The 25,365-nt window shown below is 43.6% G+C and overlaps 1 protein-coding gene across 4 annotated transcripts in view; it reads right to left on the bottom strand.

Annotated features, from left to right (window-relative positions):
- The window catches only part of MAMLD1 (mastermind like domain containing 1), a 333,866-nt gene that overhangs the window by 14,731 nt on the left and 293,770 nt on the right, over positions 1-25,365 (bottom strand). For 3 of the 4 annotated variants that reach the window (XM_067548115.1, XM_067548114.1, XM_067548116.1), the window contains one exon: positions 22,860-24,542. In XM_067548115.1, the coding sequence (XP_067404216.1) occupies positions 22,860-24,542 (1,683 nt within the window). The remainder of the gene's footprint in view (positions 1-22,859; positions 24,543-25,365) is intronic. The other variant, XM_067548117.1, reaches the window with a different exon arrangement.

Here is a 25,365-nt window from a genome sequence, read left to right as displayed (position 1 = left end):
AAGACGCTAAAGTGACACAGAAAAATCAAGACTCTTGGGAAGGCTGGTGAGATTTCCATCTCCTTATTTGAGGCATGGACATCGTAGAGCCATTACAAGCGCTTCTTTCACAAAAAAGACATAGCGTGTCAACAGTTAACTTCCCTTTGTTCGCATACAAATGATTAAGGTTAGAAGCTTGCATGGTGACATCACCATAGTTTAAACATGCTGGATATGGTCCAGGGAACCAAAGTTATTGCTGACCCCACGGTTACTGATCCGCTTCGCAAGTAGCTGATTCTGCTCTCACGTTATGAATTATTTAATGGGTTAAAGATTGATCAGATCTTCTTTATGCAATGTATGGCTATGCAGTGGGCAGAAGGACGTAAACATGCATTAACAAGGTTAAAGTCATATACTGTAACTACACTGTCTGTTTTCAGCTTGCAGCTTTATTGACTTAATCAGACTGGCAGTGCAGCCAACAAATCATTAAATCCATTCCATTCTTTTGCTGGTTACCAGCCACAAAAACAGAGGCAGGCAAACACTAAGCAAATCTCAAGAGGGGGTGGAGGAGAGAGGTGGGTGGAGGCCAAGGGGGAGAGAGAGAGAGAACAGTGGGATCACTATGGAATTCTGGCCTGTCCCTAGAAGCACAAAGACGCCAAATCTGTCTTTATGGACTAAGTGGTCTCATGGTTTAAAGTGACACACTCATTTATTCCTGTTTTGCAATGATTAAAAAAAAAAAAAAAAAAAAGGGCAAACTGAGCTTCCTTGCCTCTGTAAGGCTTCAGCTCTGTGTGTGTGTGTGTGAGAGAGAGAGAGAGCGTGTGCATGCAGTCCACTTCTGTAAACAAAGATGAGGGTCAGAAAAGATAATATCTTTGCACATGCTGTACCTCAGGAGGTCTCGGAGCCCTGCGTCACACATACTGCTAATCTGCAGTGAAATGCAGGCCTCATTAAGAGTTCAGCATGCAAGAAAAATACAGCGTACATTTAAATAAGTCCCAATCTCCCCCTGCCCTCAAGCTACCGTCTGTGAGTAAAGATGACCCCTCCAGGGAAAGGAAGAAATATCTTGATTTCAGACTTTAGTAAGATCTGTAACCCTTAAACCTGCAACGTAAATGCCTTGATTTTCATAAGTGCTGAACAACCAGATGTTCCAGTGAAGTCAATGGGGGGAGGGGCAGGGTGCTCAACACCTGTGCAAAATCAGGCCAGTTTTTAGGAGGTACCCAGATGTGAAAATGTAGCCCTTACATTCTAGCCTGGTTTTTTAAGTCCCAAGACATTAATTTGCTATTGCTGCCTTCCCAGTTCTCCTCTAGGTGTTGGCAAGTGTCTTCTCCATCACCCCAAAAGACAGGTGTCTGTTCTGAACAATAGGAAGTTTGTGCCCATTGTGGATTATAGATTCTCCCGGTCAGAGTTCTGTTTCTACGTCTTCCAACATTACAAGGAGCCTATGTCTGATGGAGTCAAGTGTGAAACTCCTGTGAGCCTTGGAACAACAGGACAAGTTTGTGCCTTGCCTCTTTTAGAGAAGGACACTTCTCTTTCCCCCTTACTGAAAGAGGCTATGAAGGAGTTTCCCCTAGATTAGAATGACTCACCCATACAATTATATCCAAACAGATTCTGGCCATCCGGATTCAGGTGCACGAGAAGGGAGAGGCCAGTGAGCAATCCTCTCTTACGCCCTGCAAACAGGCTGGCCACATCTCCCTGGGAGAATAAACCTATTCTTACTAAGTGCTATGCCCCCATCGACTCTATCTCATCTCACTAATGTATATCAGTGCTGTTCTGACATGCGCATCCTGTCATGATATATAGAATCACAGCACTTTTTAAAGAGCAGTCATCATTGGTAGTTAGAGTTATTTTCTTTAGTCACAAACAGGGCTTCATCCCAGTTTAGGTTCCTACTTTGTCTCCTTGTTTACTAGGCTCCACAGCCTGTGTGGGTCTCTATAGTGCACAGAGACAACTACGGCTAAATAGTAGACTGCAAATAAACAGATTATTACGCTCCCGTGAGCCAGCCAGAATTCGTCCTTGGGACACCCGCTACGAGCTGGTCCCAACCTGCGCCCCAGTGACCAGCCTGTAGGTATCCAGAATTTTGCCCTTAGAGAGAAATAGAAGATGGTGCATATAATGAGTGAGACAAGATTCTCTTTTGATTCTTGACTATGGCACCTAGATACTAGAATGATGCAAGCACTAGAAGTATGGAGATAATCTGCTTGTTCCTCAGAACAATGCTGTGTTGCTGTGTGTGTGGTGGGTACGGTCTCTACGTTGCTCAGGGAGAGAGGTGAAGTGACTTTCCCAAGGCTACCGAGGAAGTCAGGAAAGCCACAGCTATGTGGCCTCCCGCCCCCAATACCTGAGTATCTGAGCGCTTCAGAATCTTTAATGTGTTTAAAGTCACATCACTCCGGTGAGGTAGGAAAATGCTATTCTCCCCGTTTGACAGAGGAGGAACTGAGGCACAGAGAGGCTAAATTACTTGCCCAAGGTCACACACAGAGTCTGTGGCAAAGCAGGGAACTAAACCCAGGTTGATAAAGTCCTAGGCTAGTGCCTTAACCACTGGACCATCCTGCCCCTGAAACAGAACGCAGCAGTTCCTGGCTCCCAGTCCAGCAATCATGCCATAACCCTCTCTATTTACCTTGGGTTAGCTGGTAGGCTAGAGTCCTGTTTTGTGGCTTTGATATCAGACTCTACAGCTCCAAGATGACCATTGTTGCTAGTTGACAGAAGGATTTCAGCTCTCTCTGTCCAACGCGTACTGTTACTCAAACCGTGCACATTTGCGGGTCTGGGCGCACAAAGTAAGCGCATCTGTGCTAAATGCTTATGCTTTAGGGCACCTTTTCACTCAATGGCGAACGTCATCACAAGATACAAATGCAGGCGAGGCTTCTGCTCGCCACGTTCGTTAAGCAGACAGACAGTTCCTAAGGTCAATGATGAACGCAGCGACGTCTTAGAACTACGCACACAGCCAGGAGTAACACACCAAGAGGGCTATTTATAATCCCCGATACCAGAGCACTAGAACAGCACTGCTTTTATTTTTAAATTGTAGCCAGACTCTCCTTTGGAGATTTAAGCAGCTCAGCTGGTGGGTTTAACATGGTGCAGGCCAGTGTTTTTCAACCTTTTCAGTAGCACGTCCCCCTAACTTCTGAAAATTGTAATAAGTACCCAACACTCCATTTTCCACTCTGAGAAATACAATCTTTTCCCCCTTTACCGCTGGACGACCGTGTTTCTCATAAAGCGGGAGAGTTCTGCGTTCTGCAGTGCTGTGTGGCTGTGGCAGATCACAAACCCCCTGCTGTTTCTCCCCTCCTTCCTCCTCCCCTTCCTCCATATAGGAGCAAAGGTCAACGCCAGCATGGCCCGATGGCGGGGTCACGCGGTGTTCTCCTCACACAGGTGGGAACTTGTGAGGTCTGAGCAGGCACTCGCGGCCCACCAGAGTGGATAGCAGCGCTGCCCAGGGCCGTCCCTAGGGGGTGCGGGCTGGGGCAAATCACAGTGTATGGGCCCCCTTGAGATTTGTATACTGGTAAATCTGGGACTGTCGTAGTTGTCAATTTCACTGCCCAGCTAGAGCAAGAGTAAGAGCAAGAGTACACCTGCGGGTAGAGCCCGGCTCCAGGACTGGGCAAGCCGCTGGGCTCTCTGCCTGGCTTTCTGGGCACCGGGCTTTGAGCCGGGGAGGGGAGCTGCCACCTGGGCAAGGTGCAGGCGGCTGCCGCCTGGCTGCCAGCCCAGGAGGTGGGCGACTGCCACCCAGCCCGAGCTGGGGCGGAGGAGGCTTCCGCGCAAGCTGGGACCCGGGGATGTGGGCAGGCGGCAGGCAGCTGCTGCCCATCTTCAAGCTGTGGGATGTGGGAGGTGAGCCGGGACACGGGTGGCAGCCACCCAGCTGCGAGCCCAGTCCCGGGCTCCCACCTGGGAGCTGGGACTGGGTGGGATGCAGGCGGCTGCCGCCCGGCTTCCCAGGTTGCGGGCAGCTGCTGTCTACCTCCCAGCTTGGAGGTGGGACCAGGCAGGAAGCTGGCGGCTGCCGCCCACCTCCCCCAGAAGTCGGCGACTGCCGCCCGCCTCCTGCCTCCCTTCACTGGGTTTTTCGCCGCGTACCCCCTGCCTGCGTCTCGCGTACCCCCAGGGGTACCACAGGTTGAGAAACTATGGTGCAGGCTTTTAATTCCACTGGGGTGGTCATTGGTGTGGGCTGGGACGTTCATAGAAAGGACTCACTCACGCACTCAGCCGGCCGCTCAGGGTCTTTCACTCAGCATGCTTTTTTGACCACAGTTACACTTCTTAGTCAAGCTCCTGAGATAAAGGGTGGGGCGCACATGAATCCCGCTCTTCTCTGCAAGAAGCAGAGGGGAGAGCCCCACTGCTTCTCCCAGGCTGCTGTGGTGAGCGCTCCCATATCTGTTTCCACCTACTTTAACCAATGGTCAATGCTAGTTGCCCTGAAACAGAATGCAACAGACAAACTCCACCTGCGCATGCGCACACACTGAAATGCAGTGGAAGACCGGTGGCGTGCGAGAGATGGGGCAAAGGTGCGGAATTCCTTGACACTACTCTGCGTGTGCACGTGTGTAAGCAAGTGGGAGACGTGAGAGGAGGAGCCAGAGAGGGAAGACAGCGTTGTTTTAAGGGATCAGCTACTAAGCCACATAGGTGCTGCTTTATGTACACTCTGAAGGAGTGAATGGGCCCTACAATAAATTGATCCCTTGTTTGTTTGTATATCTTTGAGCAATGCACAGAAGCAGTCACTATACCGAAGGAGTCGAACAAACTAGTTTTGGACTCCTGAAATAAGAGCTTTTCCCAGCCTCGGAGGGCTAACTCTTTGCATAACTCTTTGTCACCGTCTGCATTTCATTCGGCTGCTCCCGTCAGTTATCCCTTCTGTAAAGCAATTACGAAATATTCCAAGCAGGCGTGAGTCTTCATGTGCAGCCAGCGCGGAGGAAGACTGGTTGTGCTGCAGTGTCACATCCTAAATCGTTAGGCGTTTTGTTTTAATTGCAGGGTTATTTTTAACTAGGAACTTGTTATTAACTCAGGACAAAACAGAACCGCCCACTCCCCACCATTAAAAGGCCTACTATTGGACTCTAGAAACTCATGGATGGCCAAACTCAGGCTCCCTTCATTTTGGTTCTGGAGATTGGCATGCAAAGGAAACGTTAATGTGGGCCCCTGTGCTAGCTTCACACAGCCGGGGGCTGGAGGGATCTGCACAGGATGCAGGGGGTCAGGTCTGGGAGTATCTATGCTAGATGGTCTTGAGCCCAAACACTGCCCTGGATTCCTGCCTCCTCCCAAAAGAGTGGCTCAGTCCACAGCGAATATGGCAGATCAAGAATGTAGTGGTTTTTTGGAGATGCCATTGTGGAGGTGCAATGATGTTTCTCTATGTTATCCCTCTTTGTGAGAAATGGAGCTAAGTCCTGGATCTGGCCTGCAGGTACATAGGTACATTAAAATTCAGGATTAACAGGTTATATTTTCATTCGCAAGATTTTTATCGGGACTGAGAAAGGTTTCTGGCACTAAGAATGCCACAGTAGATTTCCCATCCGACACACAAGGCGCAGTGCCTTTGTAGCCATGCGGAGCAGGTTTTCATTCCCCTCTCTCTGCTAGAACCACTACAGGCTGCATGTTGAACAGATTTTAAAAACCCCAATCACGGCTCTCCCTTACTTCTAAATAAACGTTCCCACAGACACTAAACCTTCCGCCCACCACAGCCCATGCCCCCCGGAGCCGCCCAACCCTACGAATCAGCAGAAGGCCTCCCCTGCCCCACTGTCTCTTGTGGAGTAAGAGAAATATGACAACACACTGAACTGGTGCCCATGTCAAGCTCTGGTTTATACTAATGCAGACATCATAAAAATAAACTCTTGGCAAGTATTTCTTATGTAAACAGATTAGCATGCCTTCAAATCTTGATTGCTCCCCCGTCGCATAGCCACACACTCACGGCCTGCTGGTTCAATTTCACTGGGGTGTTCTCACTCCCTTACCTGGTCAATAAGGCACTGAAAACCCCGTGACCCGAAGGAGGCTATCTAGGCGACCCTAGGGAACACTCACAAGCAAGCCTGTGGATACCATAATGTAAGCCCGGAGGCCCAATGTACTACTGGGACAGAAGATCTGGACTGAGAGGGGAAAAAGCACATCCACAACTGGCTTTACCAGAGGAATGAACCAGCCTTGGGATATATTCTCCTTTCTTTCCCCTCAACTCACCCCTTAGGATCACGTGAATCAGCGGAACTGGAGGAAAAATATATACTAAATTCTACAAGCACAGGAATTAAAGAGACATCCACAAACGTCGCCTCTGGCACTTGATACCAGCTGCAAAACTGGGTTAGCTTGATATTGCTGCTGAGGGGAACGGATCCAGAAAAGCAGAGTCCCACTTGGATACCAGCAGATCTAAACCCCTGTCTGCAATGCAGGATCCATCCACCTGGGTGAACTGACAGATAACTGGAGTCCCACCAACAGGGCAGAGTGGCAGGTCCTTAAAACCAGAAGCACCGGGAAGTAAGGCAACAAAAGTGGTTCCTCATCAAAACAAAAGGTTTTGGCACCTTTAGCATGATGAGGCAAATGCACTTCAGAGACATGAGCTGATCATGATGGCTTGGTCCTCCGGGAATTCTCTAATGGATCAGACAGTTTTTCTGATAATCCTCAGCTCAAGAATAGTGAGGTGCTAAACACCTTTCAGGAAAAAGAAACCCAAGAATGTTTGGACTGTGTACCCCCTCGCAACTCTCTAGGAGGTCACTGCGAACCATGCTGGTTCTGGAAGAAGAATCCCGCAGGGTCTTTCCCAGGTACTAGTTCAGGGAGCATTTTATTGCGCTGGAAATAATTTAGAGATTGTCTAAACTATAGCATCCGGCAAACGAGCTCTTGAGTAAAGAACAGTCAGAGATGCCAAGATCCGGAGCTGAACTGGGCCACCTCTCAGGATGAGGTCATAGAGCCCAGGAGGTGGATTCTCTTTTGAATGCCGTACTGATAATTACGTTGGAGCTGACAAATGCTCTGCAGCATCTTCCAGAGTCTTTCCTCTGGCATGTATCAAAATGGGCCAATTTTGGTGACAGGAACTCTTTGGCTTCGTCACCTCTAACCCCATCTCAGAGGATACTATTAGAAGCCATGAGGCTTCTTGATGGACTTACAGAAGTGAAGGTGCATGGATCAAAAAGAAAGGGGGATTGCTACTCATCTCCTCTCTCTGAAGAAGCCACCATGACTGTCATAATTCTAAAGAAGAGTTGGCATCCAAGATTGTTAGAGAAGAGCATCATATTAAAGTAGAGTTTCCCCTAGGGTGAATCTCAGTCCCAACACGGGTGCAGTACATAGAGTAGAATCCTGAAGGGTCAAAGATACCAGGAAGTAAGAGAAAGCAATGGGACTGAGAGTATGTGAAGCGAGTGGCGCCTGACATTTCTGCCTGGGGAAGATCACAACCCCATCCTCAGTGCAGCCTGGAGAATGTAAATGGTGCCAAAATTAAACTAAACCAGGGATGTGTGAAATTCCCATTCCATCCTCCCACCCAGAGCACATACGGATGAGAATTATGATTTAAGGCCAAGGTTTTCAAAACTGACCAGTGATTTTAGGGGCCCAACTTGAGACCCTTGAGAAAATAGGAACTGGGCCTATTTGCTAGAGGGCAGATGCTCAGCACTTTCGGAACGCGAAGCCCCTTAAAAAGGTCTCTGTCAAAGGCACACAAAAATGGAAGTACCCAAAAACCACTGGTCACTTGGCCACTAGTTGTAACAGCTAAAGGACAGTGAGGAAAAACCGGCCTTCAGTCACTCAACAACAACAAAAGAGTCCAACAAACAAGTGCACCAAATATACACCCCCCCCCCCCCCCCCCCAAAAAAATTCAGTGCAACTAAAATTACTGGGTTTAGCTGAAGGGTTTGTTGTTTGTTTGTTGTTTAAATGGCTTTACTTGCCCTCCCCATTTGCTGCTGCTCTTTAGGGAAGGGTATAAAAGCTGCTAAAAATTAGTCAGACAATTTAGATACTTCCCAACTTGGTGAGGTTTCCGTTCTGCTAGAGCGATGGTGGGCGTGGGGGGTCAGATAGGAGGAGGGGAAAGGAACAGGGGAGGGGGAGGGGGGGAAATGAACAGCTGCAAACCAATTAAGCATGACTCTGACTGACTGCTTTGGACAGTAAGGCAATCTAATTCAGCCTGGTGCCTCTCTTCCTTCAGCCGTCTGGTGCCTGCCTGCCTGCCTGGGATTCAGGAAAGGGGCTGTCTGCCTGCCCACTTCATCTTGCGAGCCAAAGGGGCCCTTCCCAGCCACAGTTTCCAAAGGAAAGAGCTCTTGGCTGGCGGTGTCTCTTCTTTTCTGAGAAAAACACGCACTGGATGTAGTGGCAACAGCTTTCTAAACCTCTCCTGCCCTTCCTCAGCAACTGAACCAAAGTGGAGTTTGAGCAAGAAGACAACTCACTCAGCTTCTCCACTCAGCAGTTGTCTCATAGCACAATGAATCAATTAGGGTTTGATCATTATGGTGGTAAACGTATCTTTCACGACCAAGATTTCAGAGAGAGATAGAATAGGATGTTTTCTGCTCATTTCCTTCCCGTCACCCCAATCATGAATTGCTGTTAAAAATATGCGTTCAAGCCTGATATATTTGCCGGCATGTGTACCAGTTTCCCAGATGAGTAGCTGTTTGTTTTCTGAGCAGTAAAAGGCGTGGAAGGACAGAGTTACAGGAGAGGATATAGTGTAATTAGGGTAGAAATGCCCACAGTGTATTTACAGAAGGTCACTTAAGTTTTCATGCCCCTACTACTGTCAATTACTTTAATTCCTTCTTTTTGCTAAAGCTCTGAGGTTACACCAAGGGCATGGAAAGATTCCTCACAGTGGCACTGGTTCCTATATTTCCTTCAGAATCTGGATTTTCAGATCCAAAGGTCTGGCTTGGAAAGGGTTATTGTAGTAGTCACGTTTTTTAAAATATCTGCTTCTAGTTAGAAGGGAAAAACCACGCTCTGTAAGGAGATCAGAGTACAAAAACAACTTGCAGTTACATACCTTTCTAGATTACTGTAAAGTGTAACTGAACCTAAAATGTTTTATTGAGAGAGATAGGGACAAGGATTTGTACTCTAGAGGCAAGATCTTCTTTACAGAGGCATCTGGACATCGTCATCCTTTCAGAAGCCCCTAGGTATTGTATCCTCAGTATTGTTCACACTTGTTGTACGTAAACAAAACAAGAAATCATGGCGAGAGCTGAATTACTGCCCAGAGTATAACAACATCTCTTGCTTAAAAAGAGTCCGTGCAAAATCTGGGAAAACTCCAGCATGGTAAAACAGACAAAGTTTTACACGCTGTGGAAAGGTAGAATGAGTAAAGCAGGCACAATCTGGACTCTCCTTCTGGCTTCATTTCACATAGGGACTCTAATTCAGGACCCTTGTTGATTTTTAAATTAAAACCCCGACCTGTCAGTATGTACATCAGAAAAAAGCTCCCACACAGAGCTGGCTGTGAAAAGGATTTTCCCTACTCCACCCCCTCTGCAAACAATTTTGATGAAAACAAAGTTCAAGTTTTTCTTTAAAGAGTGGGTTTTTTCCTGGAAAAAAACAAAAGGGGAAAATTTTCGGCTTAAAATAGATTTTTCACAAAATCTATTTGACCAAAAAATGACAACTTTAAATGAAAGCAGAAATTTCCCTTAAAAAAAAAAAGAAGAAGAAGAGAAAAGAAAAGAAAAAACCTAAACAAAACGTGGACAGAAAATTGTCGACTGGCTCCAGTCACATTTTTTCAGAACGCCAATCAGTACATAATGATACCATCACACTCTCTCTGCTCATGCTAATCTTAAGTACTCTTAAACCATTAAATACACAATATTCTCAGATAATGGAATGCCATTCACATTTCAGCAACAATAGGTCAGTTCAATGATATGCGAATCTCTGTTGAGGGCAGGGAATGTATCTATCTCTGTTGCCTGTGAAGCATTTAGCACACTTTTGGGAGCTCTTTAATCATAAACAATTATCACATCAGGAGCCCCACACTGCATTCATTGTGCAGTCTGAACCGCCTGTGACACAAGTGGGAATTTGGGGTGCATGAGGATTATAAGATTCCTTGGCAATTTGGTGCTCAGAGAGAGAGTCTCACACACACACACACACACACACACACACACACACACACACACACACACACACACACACACACACACACACACACACACACACACACACACACACACACACCCCCCCCCCCCCCAGAAATCCAGAAGCACTTCATGGTATCGAGACTTGATCTCAAAATAAAGAGACATTAAAGTCAATTGCATCCTTTAACTAAGCTATTATATGATGAAGTAAGATCCAGATATAGCGGCAAAAAAATGGAAACTTTCAAAAACCCCCAAACTTATTTACTTCAGGTTCTCCTGAGCTTCAGTTCAGCCAGCAGGTTCTAGACTTTTTCCATAGTGGAATAAATAATGAGTTCTAAAGACAGACAAAGATATCAAACAGACACTGAAAATTCACAATCAGACTATGTAGCCTCACTAGTCCCATAGCAGGACTTCGGTTCTACAGATCCGAGAGAAATGCTGTTCTGAATCTCAATCAAAGTCATTTGAATGGTCAGTCTGTCCATGGTCGTTGCTCTGCCTTCAGCGCTGCCCCTGATGAGAATGGGGCTGGAAAGAGTACTATTGTCAATAAACTGAGGAGGAAAAATATAGCAGGAAAAATACAGCAGAAATAGCTTAATTCCAGATGTAAATGAGCTCAGCAGGGAATCTAAACAGTCAAGTCAATTGCCAGAATCTGCACTTTTCAACCTCATTCTGCTCCTTTGATCCGAATGAATTTTGAGCTACAGCGATTAATGGAGTAATAGAGGAAGTCACAGGATATCTCTTGGAAGGGGGGGGAGGGTTGTGTGTGGAAAGTAACTCATCCTTGTTATGCAATTTTTCTGTTAAACCCACATTTCCATACAGAAAACTGAACAAAGCTATTTCAAAAGGGAACATATGCTGATTTATGAAAGGATCAGAAAAACAGACCTGTGAAATAAAAATAATAGATTTAAGATCATTCACTCTTTAAAACAAACCCTTCTATAACAATGGTAGGGGAAAATAACTTACCCAAATGCAAGTGCATTGTAAGTTACCCTTCCATCCAAACAGAGCAAGAGCATATACTTATTAGGGTATTAGCCAATAGGAAATATTAGAATTCAACACACCAAGTATTCAAGATGAGGCTTCCAAAAGCCCTCAGTCTTTAAATACCAACTGAAATTGATTTGTTTATGTCGGAGATATTAGTGCTGTCCCAGGATAGTATGTCCTAATCTTTCTGGAAATGGAAGAAAAGTATTAACGTTAGGGGGGCTGCAATTCCAAAGAGTTTTTTCTCATTTGCTGTTGACACTATGATGCATGAAAATGAGAGTCAGGGTTTTTTTCCCCTTGCAAGGGGAAAGTTTACTTCCTCTATTCCTGATTTTCCATAAAACCCAACCCCCACAGAATAAAAAAACCCAGTGTGAACATGCCCGAAGTCACAGAAATTTAAAGAATGATTAAACGTGCTTAACAAAGGGCTATTAAAATACAAGTTGGAACTGAGGTAAACACTACATTAAAGTTCATACCATTTAAAAAAAAAATCATGAGACTAATATGACATTTGCCAACCATCACTCTACAGTGATGCTGCATCTCTTTGTCAGTTTAGGCCTTGATCCGGCAAAGACTTACACATGTGATTAACTTTACACCTCTGAGTAGTCCTGTAGAAGTCATGGGACTACTCCCAGTGTGTGAAGTTAAGCATGTTCTTAAGTCTTTACACGATGTAAAGTCTTCTGGCAGGGACCATCATCTCATATACATTTGTACAAGTATCTAAAGCAGTGGGGGCTCCCTAATCCTGACTTGGGCTTCTTCAGCAATACCACAATGTAAACAGTAAATACCTAACATCTGTTCATCACCTTACACTCAGGTTTTTCTCTGACCCACACTTATCTTAAGTGTTTCATTTTCATTATTGGTAATTATTGGCATCAGAAACGTTAAAGCATGGCACTGATTTTTATTGATAATACTATTTATGCTAAAGAAATTCATCTCACTTTTGTTTTAAATATCCTGCACTTGGACCTCAAAGGGTTAAATGATAAGACAAGCATAATTTTTTTTAATGGCCAAGAGCGATTCTTGGAATGACAAAGCAATATGGTAATATTCTCCCCCTAAATACAGCATTAAAAATTAAACGTCAGCATGTACATGTCCTAGAGTGATTAGCCTTCAAAGTTCTAAGTGGCTGCTACATTCTGATTGTGAATTTCTATCAATGATTAGTGTATGATACTTGAAATAGTCTTAAGTACTTGAAACAGAAATATTGCAAAGCCAAATAGAGCAGGCCGATTTGCTTCCTAAATGGGCAGAATTTTTGAAGACAGCTCGTAATAGTGTTTTGCTTTCAAACATTAATGTTAACAGCTTTGAAGCGACTGCTCCTAATTTGTATTTAAGACCCTTTACCTTTTTCTCTAAGTCATTTTCATAGACCAGCATTTGTTCCAGGGGCCTATTTGCCACCCAGAGCAGATCTTTAATGGCAGTTAATTTTCACCCTTCTGCTTGCTCCTGTATTAATCAGCAAACTCTGAATCATCCCAGTGTTTCCAGATACACAGATGTATGAGAGAAACCAATGAAGCCAGTTCAGTTCTCTCCCCATTCTGAAACAGAGACAATATCAGTTCCTGTTTACAGCCACTTCTCTGTTTTCCCCCACCCACACACTGAAATTTCTCCAAAATGCCCAGAGAAAAAGAGAAAGAGGCTGAGTTCATTTTACCAGGAAAGTTATTTCTAGGTATTGCATTTGAAACAGAACAGGTTTGCACTTTTTTTTTTTGTTATTGTTGTTCAGCACTTATTTTACCAAGGCTGAAAACTACAGAAGTGGCATAACCAGAAGGACCAAATAGCTGACTGTATTTCCCCCACCCTCCAAAACTGCCTTCATACTTGAGTCACAGAGTTTACCACCACTCAAAATGATCATTTTTCCTGTTTACGTGACATCAGTTTTTGGTTCTTTCCTTAAATATTTTTGCCTTGTAAAATAAACACACAGTTTTAAAATACTAAAATATGGTGGGATCAGAGTAATAAATATGACCGTACAAATCAAGTTTTCAAAATGTTTTGGCAAAGGATTTTCAAAAGTGACTAATGATTTTGGGTGCCCAATGTGAGACACATTGAAGTTTTCAGAAAAGCGGGCCCCTTTAGGGTGTCTCAGATTGGGCTCCCAAAAAAACTACAAGTCACTTTTGGAAATCCTTTGCCTGTATTATTTTGTTTAAAAACATTTTCCTCAAATGTGGCAAGAATGGTATGTTGGAGATATTGAAGTCAATGGGAGTTTTCAGTATGGGAGGAACATGGGATCAGGTCTACAGTAAGGTCATGCACAATATTCATTTCTTGGTATTCATGAGTATGCTGTACAACAACACACCTTTAATGGCTTTTTATATGGGAATTACGGTTGTATGAACTTACAAGTGAAAACACAAGTAACAGCCCTCAGCCATTGGCTAAATCACCATTCATGGTATTCTTTTTATAAATGAGACACAGGCAGATTGTGCATTCAGATAACTTCATTGTGATGCCCTCTAGCAACAACTAATGAAAAAAGGATCCCTCTGTATTCCCATTTGAAACTCAAATTTTCAGGGTGTTTAAGTTCCTTCACAGAGATGGGCTCAGTCTAGGAAAAAAAATTACAAACCTTTGTTCAGCTGTTTACAAATTAACTGGCTAACTGATATGTCACAAAATGTAATTGTAAAACAAGGATCATCAGTGAGCGGGCATGTTTCTAGTGGGATCCCTGTTTTTAGCTCTATTTAACATTTTTATCAATGACCTGGAAGAATAAAATGTAAAGCCATCACTGATAAAGTTTGCAGAGGACACAAAAATTGCGAGAGTGGTAAATAATGAATAGGACAGGTCACTGATACAGAATGATCTGGATCACGTGGTAAGCTGGATGCAAGCAAAACTATGCATTTGAATACAGCAAAATGTAAATGCATACATCTAGGAACAAGTCAGGCCATACTAACAGGATCGGGGCCTCTACCCTGAGAAGCAGGGACTGCGAAAAAGATTTGGTGGTCAGAGTGGAAAAATCAGCAGGATATGAGCTCCCAGTATGATGCTGGGGCAAAAGACCTAGAGTGATCCAAGGATGCATAAACAGGGGACTCTTGAGCAGGAACAGAGAGGTTATTTCACCTCCGTATTTGGCGCTGATGGAATGGTGTGTCCAGTTCTGGTCTTCACAATTCAAGAAGGATGTTAAAAATTGGAGAGAGTTCAGGGAAGACCCATAAGTATGATTAAAGGATTAGAAAACCTGCTTTGTTGTGATAGACTCAAAGAGCTCAATCTATTTAGTTTAACAAAGAGAAGGTTAAAGGGTGATTTGATCAGAGTTTTTAAGTACCTATGCAGTGAACAAATATTCAAAAACAGCCTCTTCTATCCAGCAGAGAAAGGTATAACATGATCCAATTGCTGAAAGCTGAAGTTCGACACATTCAGACCAGAAATAAGATGCAAGTTTTTATTTGCAAGAGCAAGTAACCATTAGAACAATTTACAAGAGTCATGGTACAATCTCCATCATGGCAATTTTTAATTGAAGACTGGATGTTTTTCTAAAAGATCTCCTCTAGGAACTATTTTGGGGAAGTCATATAGCCTGTATTATACAGGGTCATCACAATGGTCCCTTCTGGCCTTGGAATCTATGAAAGGTTTCTACGTTCAGATGCTTTGTGTGCCACTAAAAATCAAAAGGCTTAAAAAATGTTTTAAATGCAAATCTGTAGTTAAGAACCAAACCTGCAAACTCTTGGGCGCAAGAGTAACTTTACTTGCCAGAACTGCCGTTGAACTCAATGGGACTCATGGAAGGAAAGCTACTCGTCAAGATTTACAGGATTGGCCTCTTAGTCTGAGTATCTTTCTAGTAAGAAATTGAAAAAAACACACACACTCTCTCTCTCTCTCTCTCCCCCCCTCCATGGGGCAAGATTCTAATACTGCTACTTGAGGTCCAGCCTCAAGTAATCAGCGGGGCTTCCTGGAGAATAGGATATTACGAAGTCTGAGAAATGGTGGCAGAATCTGGCTCCACATAAAGTTAATGAGACACTTTTTAACATGATCGTGTCACTTTCCTTACACATTTGAAAGAGGGTTCCCCCCCACTGTTAAACAAAAGGAAACAACAGTGCATTTGTTGCTTAAAGCAACATGAAGGGACTGACTTAAAACCACAAAAGCAAGATTCATTTCAGTGTTAAGGCAGAGAACTCTGCGTGATGTGCACTATCCTAAGCTCACCATGCAAGTACTGTGGTATTGCTGAGGTCTATGAAGATTTGTGGTACAAAGCTGTAGAACATCCCATGTGCTGCAATTCCTAGGCACAAGGAAGTTAATAAAAGACAGTGTTACGGTATAATTCCAGGCTTGTTTCTGAATTTCTTTCGATTACTGGTTTATGCTTCCCCCTGAACATACATAGCACACAAACATGCCTTCTCTTTCCCACCACCTTCAAAAGCAATTTTAAAATAGTACGTGGATGAATGTGAACACATTTTCCACATCATCTTTTTGTCATGTGGGGAATAGGGAAGAAAGATAGTTTGCATAATATCCCCCGGTACTCCCCGCCGTTCTTTGCTATAAAACCTTGGACTCTTTTCTATTTCTGCAATTCGAGTGAACACACTTGTTTATTTTTGTAGGGTTGCTCGTGCGATCAGGGCCAAATTGCGCTGCTGGCATGGACTCTTTCTGTATTGTTAAGCTGAAAATAAATTTAAGAAGCTGAGTGTGATGGATCAAGGAAAGTTTCAGCTTTGACAGCCTTTCCTAGCAATTTTCAGAAAAAATAAGGGGGTAATGGTGGGATGAGGTTGTAAATTAGGTTTAGTTACTTTCCTGCTTGTATTGTTCCTTTGAAGTCGATGCACTATGAAGAGTTAAGATATTTTCAGTTCCACAAACTGCACCCCAAAATGTAGGCTGAAGAAGTTTAAAGATTTGACTACAAAGGCTCATTTTACAATGCAGACACAGCCTGAAATCCAGAATACTCTGATACAAGAGAAGGGTGTACACAGTTTAAACAAACAAAGGAGAAGAGTGATATAAAAAGAAATCAGATTTGAATTAAAACTAGTCTCTAATTTAATTCCTAATTCTTGCATTTCAAAGTATTGCATTAACTGTGCGACCCCCGCCCCATGGGACGTTAAGTGGCCAAGTCCACCACAGCTCTTCAAGAGTTTACCTCTGAGCATTATTTGCTTTGGAGAAAAAAAAAAAAAAAAAAGACAACGAGGACCAGTCTATAACAGAATCATGCTGACTACTTTGAGACTGCTGAAAGGAGAGGGAAAAGAACCCTACAAGTTTGAGAAAAACAATTCCAACTGCACAAATGAATGTAAAAGCAAAAATGAGCATTCAAGAAGATGTTTTCACATCTGTGGGGAAAGTTTGTGACAAGGTCAAACTCCAGGCTCAGACTTATTGCTTTCTGTAATCCTGATTCATCACCAGCATCCTTTATTCGCCATTCAAAGCCACTTAATTAGCAGAAGGGCTTGTTGCTTTGCCTTCAAAAGCTCTCCACACCCTCAAAGGCCTGGGCTCTGGCATTGTACTATCACTAGCACTACCCTTTGAAATCAAATCTGTTTTTCTTCTCCACGGTATTAGTAAAAAAGTAATTAAAAAAAAACAACCAAAAAAAAAAAACACCTCTTTTCTAACCAATCAAAACAAAACCCAACTCCAAAACAAAACCCAAATCAGAACTTCTTTCAAAGTGGCACTGAAGAAAATAAAACTGACACTTTTAAAAAATGTTAACAGAAGACACAGATGAAATCTGGCCAGCAGTTTCGGTCTGATCAACTAGAGGTTTATTCACGCATGACAGCTTGGACACCCTCTGTGCCAGACATGTCTCCATGCAACATCTGGGCATTTTAAACACTGGGTATTTTCCCCTGAAGTCACAACAGGATTGGTTCACACAGTAGAACCTCAGAGTTACAAACACCCGGGAACAGAGGTTGTTCGTAACTCTGAAATGTTTGTAACTCTGAACAAAACATCATAGTTGTTCTTTCAAAAGTTTACAACTGAACATTGACTTCTTTGACACTTTACTATGCAGAAGAAAAATGCTGCTTTTAACCATCTTAATTTAAATGAAACAAGCACAGAAACAGTTTACTTGTCAAATCTTTTTTAAAAAACTTTCCCTTTTTTTTAAATAATTTACGTCTAACACAGTACTGTACTGTACTGGTGGTGCTTCTTTTTTTTTTTTTTGGTCTCTGCTGCTGCCTGATTGTGTACTTCCGGTTCCAAATGAGGTGTGTGGCTGACCAGCCAAGTTCATAACGCTGAGGCTGTACTGTATTTCAATTCAACGAACCTGATTCTCCATTGCTTTTCAGAATGTTTATCCTTTTTATTCCAGAGCAGCTACCCAGCCAGAATAGTAACATTTTACACCCACTTCAGACTGACTTTCCACTCGTGTAAATGACCACACATGGTGCAGGGCAGCGGGAGAATCAGGCCCAGGGTATTCAAATGTTCATGCCTCATAGATAAAAGGTAAATTAATATAATGTGATGTAGAATATAAAAGGGCACCTTTAACACCATAGGCGGTACATGTAAAAGGCTGGGGGAGGTAAGCCTCCCCAAAAAAGGCTGGCTATGCAGGAGGACAAATGCTACGTATGAAACGCGGATCACTTTCCATTGGAGGCATGCCAGCCCGCCACCTTTGGCACACCGGAAGCAAAACTTCCTGGAAGGGGGGCCACCGGTGCCCAGACTGTGGCCCCGCCTGTGCCCCGTCCATACTCACACTTCCCCCGCCCCCCACCGAGGCCCCTCCCTTGCTCCGCCTCTTCCTCCAGGCCTCTCCCACCCGTAGAGAGGAGCAAGCAGGTGGGCCTCAGGGGAAGAGGCGAAGAGGAGCGAGCGGTGGGCAGGGGGGCCTGGGAGGAAGACGTGGGGTGGGGGCAGGACCTGGGGGGGCAAGGCCAAGGTCTGGGCGCCACTGACCCCCCCACTTCTAGAAAGCTTCCAGCGCTCACATGTAAGCCTCCCCAAACAGAAGTCTCATGTGCCACCTATGTTTATATACTGCACAAAGAAAAAAAACTTTTACAAAATCTAGCTGAGGGGTTTTCATTCTTCTGTGCAACCTATAATTTACGCTGCCAACGCAGACACCGTATCTCTAGCTTTCCCTACAACTACAGAAACACCCTCAAGCCCCGTTAGCATTTTCTCACTCTTCATTTCCATCTGCTCATCACTGTCTTGCTCTTCTCCGCGCCCCACTCAACAGCAAGATGCAAGTCTGACCATTAATCCTATTAATAGGATTGTTTTCCTGCTGATTTTGCTCCTCTCCATTCTTTCCTCCCATGGTTTTGGCAACAGAGCTGAAGCCAACATACCTTTTGTTGACTCCTCTCTGTGCGGCTATCCCACATGTCAGCAGGAATGCACAGAGTTCTAGGAATAGCGTTTGGTTGCTGTAGAGCAAGTGGAGCTCAGGAATGTGAAGTGTGTCACACCCAAATGATGGCAATTTATTATTTATATCCCCTGCAAAACCATCTGTAAAATGGTATTTTGTTTTTAAGATATTTACACAATCCAGATGCCATTCCCTTACTGGATTCGACTCAGTTTTACTATATGGCAAATTTTGGGCCTAGAAAATTGAACGTGTCCCAGCACACTCCTTTCAAAGCAACCTGAACTCAGCCACTAACATTGCAGGCTCATTTCCCCACCTTTAACCTTCTGTGAACCTTTGTTTCCTCATGAAGGACCCAGTTTTCTTCTCACGACCATAGGAATTAAGAGTCTCCACCGAAGGCAATATTACATCAGAGGAGAATCAGGCACTACATTTTTGACATGCAAGAATGCAGATTTGCAAGTGCAAACTGCACTGCATGCAAATCAGAGAGATGCACAGCTATCCAGCCTATGTGGGCAAATCCTTTCCAACCTGCCATATGCCCAAAAACCAACACACCTTTTTGACCACCGAGTCTTCTAAGTGTACATGATATTTGAAATTGTACATGATATTTTTGGAGACCATTTTTGACAATTTGGCGTTTAATGTCCTTCTCTGTGGTATGGATTTATGAATCCAGATGTGTCTGCATAATTTCACTCTGCACATATCTGCACTACATAAGTCAAATGAAAACTTAAATATATCTCTACAAGAGTGATGGTAGCAGTACCAGGCTTTACAATATCACACAATGCAAACCGTCAGTGGCTAAATCAATATCTGTCAATGTTTCAACAATGAAGACACGGCGCTTCAGATGAGAGAAGATTAGATATTATCAGATTTACCAACTGTCCATGCACTGTGATTTTGAAAACAGTCTGACTAACTTACAGAGATATAAAATATATCAAGAAGTACAAAAAACAAATAGCTGCAAGAGACTCGTAGGTTAGTACAGCTTTTGGAACGCAGCGTCTCCTCTTTAATGTGTTACAACAACAGCAAAGCAGCTCACACTTTGGATCTGTGTCACAGCAGCTGCTCCCTTCCCCAGGCTGCCCTGCCTGCTACAAAGCTCAAGTTTCATGCTTTATTGTTCTTCCTCCAACTGGCCACCATCCACTTTCTTCTTCTTCTGTACAAAGCCACATCCCTTGCTCAAAAGATGAAAGCCCTATGCCTCCTCTTTATATATTGTAGTCACATATACAAACACACGTATGCACAGAGTACAAGGATGACTTCTAAACACCCAACAACATTCCAGGGTACTACATTAATTTCCTCTTAACATATTTCCTTGACCAGGGATAAAATATTTTTCTCCATCCAGTTACTACTTTTAAAGATGGAGAAGTTACTCACCCCCAGCCCCTCCTCAAATCTTTAACTTTTTGTCCTTTAATGAGACAATGGATCTACATTTGAATCTATTTGTTATTGGGCTTTGATGGAGAAGTGGTGGTAATAAAATATAAAGGTCCCAATTCTGCTCTCAGCTACATTGTTGTATTGGAATAACTCCACTGAAACCCATTGAGTTATACAGGCATAAAGCTGACGTGAGATCAGAATCAGGTCTAAAATCTCAACATCAGTGCCTTTGACCCATCTGAGAAATTAATTGTATACAAAACAGCAGAAGTAAGTACTAATATTCAAAGAAATTTAAGTATACTGGAATTTTGATATTTCATGTGTCTAGAATATTGTCTCTCTCTATGGTATTTTAAAAAAAAAATTTTTTTGCATACAGGGGCCATTTTTTCATTAAAAATTGTCAAAAAGTTATTAAAACCTAGGACAAATATCCTGATCTTCACCACTCATCATCGATCATGGGCAGTTTAACAAGCTATAAAACCTGGAGAAGCAGCGTAGTTTAGATTATAATTAATGTAATAAGTCTTACCTTATAAAATCAGTGAGGCACTCTGACCTTACCTAACTGACGTGGACATGTGAAATAATCATCACCCGTAACCATTGTCTCTCAACTGTCCTTGATCTTTACTGATAGCCTCCAAATTATACACTCTTGCTCGTTTGCTCTAGGCAGGGTCTAGAAATGCAGTACAAGCCAAGCACGAAGAAAGATTCCTGAAGAGGACCCACTCACCAACTAAAGTGAATCTTCAAATGGAATCTTTTCTAGTTTTTCCTGGCTAAAAGGATAAAACAGTGATGTGGGAGCCCAAATAGGTGTGAGGGGAAGCTGGGGCACTGGGGTCCTCAGGAATTCTGCAGGAAGATGGCGATCCCCCAGTCCCGGGAGGGGTGGAGTGGGTGGAGAGGAGAGACACTTTTAGCCCGTGATCTAGCAAACAACTTCACTATATGCTTAACTTTTAAAAGAGGACTAGTCCCACTGAAGACAATAGGATTACTCACATGCTTAAATTATGCATGTGCTGAAGTGTTTTGCTGGATCAGGGCCCGACATCTATATCCTGTTTTTTTCTTTTAATGTCTAATCAGCCCCTGAAGTGCCCTGTAGTATCGGATATATATGTTTGGATAAACAGCATCAGTATGTTTCAGCCCTTCCCACCAGCCTATTTGAAGCAGTTGTATTATAAAGGGGCTATGGAGAACACACTCTTTGGAAAAGGGGGAGTCAGTCCTGAAATGGTGCTGTGGAAAGGCGCTCCATTTACCAAGAGCTACCTTGTTTCTTATTCTTAGTACAGGAAAAGGCTGTGGTATCTAAGATACTACAGCCTGGGAACTGCTGGCACACGCTGGACATTTGACAGCTGACCATTGCACAATGAAGAACAAAGAAACACCCAATTTTGTCAATCATTTGTCAACTAAACCCAATAGTACCTCAGAGACCAACCTCTGCTCTTCTGAGCACTGGCCAGTGATAAGTGATTAGACTCCATGCCAGTTGGTGTCTGGACAGAGTCCCCTGTACTCCGTGCTCAATAACGCAGCCTGACAGATTCTACCGCCAGAGTTTTGCTTCTGGTTAACAGCGTAGTTAATTGTGGCTGTGAGCTTGCATTTTATTTAACCATTTTGTTTTCGTAAGTGAAGATACAGACATTGTTCCCTCACGCCTGAGTCCACAGAATAAACACCGTTCCCTCAGCTCTCCCTTTGTCACAATGAACATCTCTCAAGTCAGGTAAGGTACAGATAGGTGCCACTCAGCAACTCTCCTTGTATCTGCCAGCAGGGGTTACTCGAGAAAAACGAAAGGTGTTTCTAACCCTCTGCTAGCTGCATTCCTTTCACGGGTTCTCAAACTTTTTTTTGCTGGGACTCCCTTTGAAAATATTTCAAGCTGTGGTTCCCCTCCCCCCCAAAAGTGATGACCCCATGCCATGCCACCCTTACCGGCATGCACGGGGGCTGACAGCTCATGACCCCCCTATAATAACCTCAAAACTCCCTGAGGGGTCACGACCCCCAGTTTGAGAACCCCAACTGCTCTACACATAAGGAAGGGCACGTATCCACTCTACATAGGGAAGGGCAGGCAGTCATCAAAAGGAGGTCATTTTTTGGGTGCGTTTTGGTAACATATTTCAAGTTTGCCTCCTTGCCACTCAAGTGCTGCATTGCTTGATCTGCTAAACATACATCAGGCTTCACTTTCCATCCTACCTGACCCTACTTGGCTTCAGAGGTGTAACCTGGGGTGGAATTTGATCCAGAGTATTAAAAATTATTTTAATAGAGAGCAACAATAGGAAATCTATCATGTGAATATCTTCATAGCTACCAAAATAAGCTAACAAGAAGAGCACAACTATTCATTTAAAAGTGATGCAAGTGATTTGACACATTCTTTGTACAATAGTGTGAAACTATCCACTCAACTAGGAGAAACTACTAGGATGTGTATGATGGAATTACATAGTCTTTCAAGTGAATAAATAAATAAAATTACTCCCAAGAACCCCAGGACGTTGTTGTCGTTATGTCTATGCACATACCCAACGGGCTTAGTGATGCTATATTTGAAACAGAGATATGTGTGTATGGGGAAATCCCAACAAATGTAGCCCGTTTATCGTAGAAGAAAGTGTTCTAACCTGTCTGGGTTGAGACGGCAAAGCAGCAGGCTGCATGTGTCTCTGCATCCGAGGTGGTTGCATCAGTTGTCGAAGATGTTGCTCGATAAACTGGGTATTATTAGCCTGCGGAGATTGTTGTGTGGCTGGAGTTTGTTGCTGTTGCTGGAGATAGTGAATGAGGGATTGCTGTCCTGGACTGGCAGTCATGGCTGACATCTTTGAAGTAGTTGACTCTGATGCAAAATGAGATAGTGGTTTGGTGTTATTGAAAGAAAACTGGTCTTGGGTAGCAGGATTCTCATTCTGCAAGCCATTAGATGCCTGTTGCATAATTATGTTCGTATTTTTGGGCTGGTTTGTAGTAATCAATTTAAAAAGAGAGCTTTGCATACTGGTGGGATTGCTGGTGGGAGTGATGTTAGGAATTAACGTATTTTGAGGACTAAACGGCTGCTGGTGCGGAGCTGGGCTTGACAGTTTTTCTGGTCTGTATGATGGGGAGGGTCCAGTATTCGTGGAGGCCATGCTGGAAACCAGATTGTTCTGTGGACTTTTAATATTGTTGGTTGGGATGCTGGTCGAAGTCATATTGGATAGCATGGAATTCTGGGGACTGAAAGGCTGCTGGTTGAGAGCTGGACTGGAAAGCTTCTCTGACCCATATGGAGGGGAGGGCCCACTGGACGGGTTGTTACCGGAAGCCATGCTTGAAAGCAGAGTGTTTTGAGGACTTTGAATATTGTTTCCTGATAAACTATTAGAGGTCATGCCAGACACCATGACATTTTGAGGGCTGAAGGGTTGATGGTGTGGAGATGATCCTGGCCTGTAAGGTGGAGAAAGACCTGGAGTAGACATGGTTGGCCAACTGGGAGTCTGTACTTGCTGTTTAGTAGTAGATACTTGCTTGCTTGCTGCCAGCTGCTTCAGTTGCTGTGCATGCCAGTTAGAGCCAGGCAGGTTGGACAAGGGTACTGGCAGCATAGACTGTGCCTGGTTCGGATTCTGTGTTCCCGCAGAAATGGGTGACGCAACAGCTTTGCTTGGGGGAGGAGCCGGATAGTTAGCCCCAACGGACAAATGCCTCATTTGAGGGGACCCTCCACTCGTCGGATTGCAACCTGGAGAAAAATCTTGGCTCGCACTATGGTTCTCCAAGCGAGATGTCCGCGGCGGGGACTTTGGTGTGGTGCTTATGCTCGACTGTGAATGGCTCAGACCAAGTGGCTCTTCAGCCTTGCTTCCCAGAATCTTCTCAAGATCCAGCTCATTAGGAGAAGGATCAGGCATTTTTGTCAGCTCTTCTAACAGATCTTGCAATTCCTGGTCCACTGACTGCATGTTGTTTCCTTTCTCGTCATAATGAACAACATTATTTTGTCCACCGATTGTCCCTTTCTGTCCTATTTCAGTGTTGGGAGGTACTGAGAATGGAGAACTAATGCCACTGCCATTCATGTGATTGTTTTCAAGTAGCACTGAGTGACCAGCTACTCCCATGGAAGAAGTGCTGTGATTGGTGGAGAATGGAGAGTTCTGCAAATCGGAACAGGACACATTGGGATGGGTGTCTTGGCCCATAGATAGAGTTACGTCATCAAGACAGAGTCTCTTATTATCGCTTGGGAAAATGACGTCAGGCATGCCACTGGAAGCAGGGGAGCTGTCATCTTCCAGTTTTCTCTTAATGGATCCCTGTAACTGCAAGAAAAGGACCCGTTATTGGCTGTATACCACATTCTAAAGTTGCAAAGTGAAATACTAGAAAGAGCAATACTGAAAATTAAAAACAATACAAAACCAGACTTATTGGGACAAAGTCAGCCAGGATTAAAGTGGTCACAATTGTACTGAAGTCAACAGAGAGTCAGACAAGTGCTAAATTTGACATGTTAGTCTTACACCGGATGTTGAAACTGTAAAATATTGTTTTGTGAATAATAGAATTTTTTAAAAATAGCTTCTGGTACCATTTCAATGAAGGCATTATGCTCCCTGCATATCGCACATGCCAGCATTTTTATGGAAACTTTTTTTTTGTGTCTAAACAATGGTAGAGTTGAATAGATTCATGGATTAAAGTTGGGGACCCACTGCCAATTTGACTGGTCTTAAGTTCAGACCTGAGACAGCGAAACTATTTTACATTCTTTAAAAATAGGGCCTCTCAAATAATCAGCATGCTTTCTAAACAAAGCAAAACCACCCTCAAATATCTAAACAAATTATAAACTTTCAAGCTCCCCAGCCACAGATGTTTCAGATTTCACAAACAGCAAACAACATCTAAACATCTTAATATCTGTTTCTTATAAATCCACGCTAGCCTAGGCTTTGTTCATTTGAAGGACTGCAGCTCCTTCACAAAACCTACAGAGTTTGCAAAATACAAAAACCACACATGAAAAACTCCACACTCACTAAATGTTGAATTATAAATCCAGGAACCTTGAAAAATATTAGCACATTTCCTACTCTATGGAAAGAAAGTGAAGCTAAAAACAATGGCTCTTTAATGATCCAC

This window comes from Emydura macquarii, unplaced genomic scaffold, assembly GCF_026122565.2.
Source record: "Emydura macquarii macquarii isolate MOO-44397 ecotype Brisbane River unplaced genomic scaffold, CSIRO-AGI_Emac_v2 contig_1253, whole genome shotgun sequence".
NCBI lineage: Eukaryota > Metazoa > Chordata > Testudines > Chelidae > Emydura > Emydura macquarii.
The sequence above is the reverse complement of the archived record's forward strand: the minus strand, read 5'-3'. Positions and strand labels throughout refer to the sequence as shown.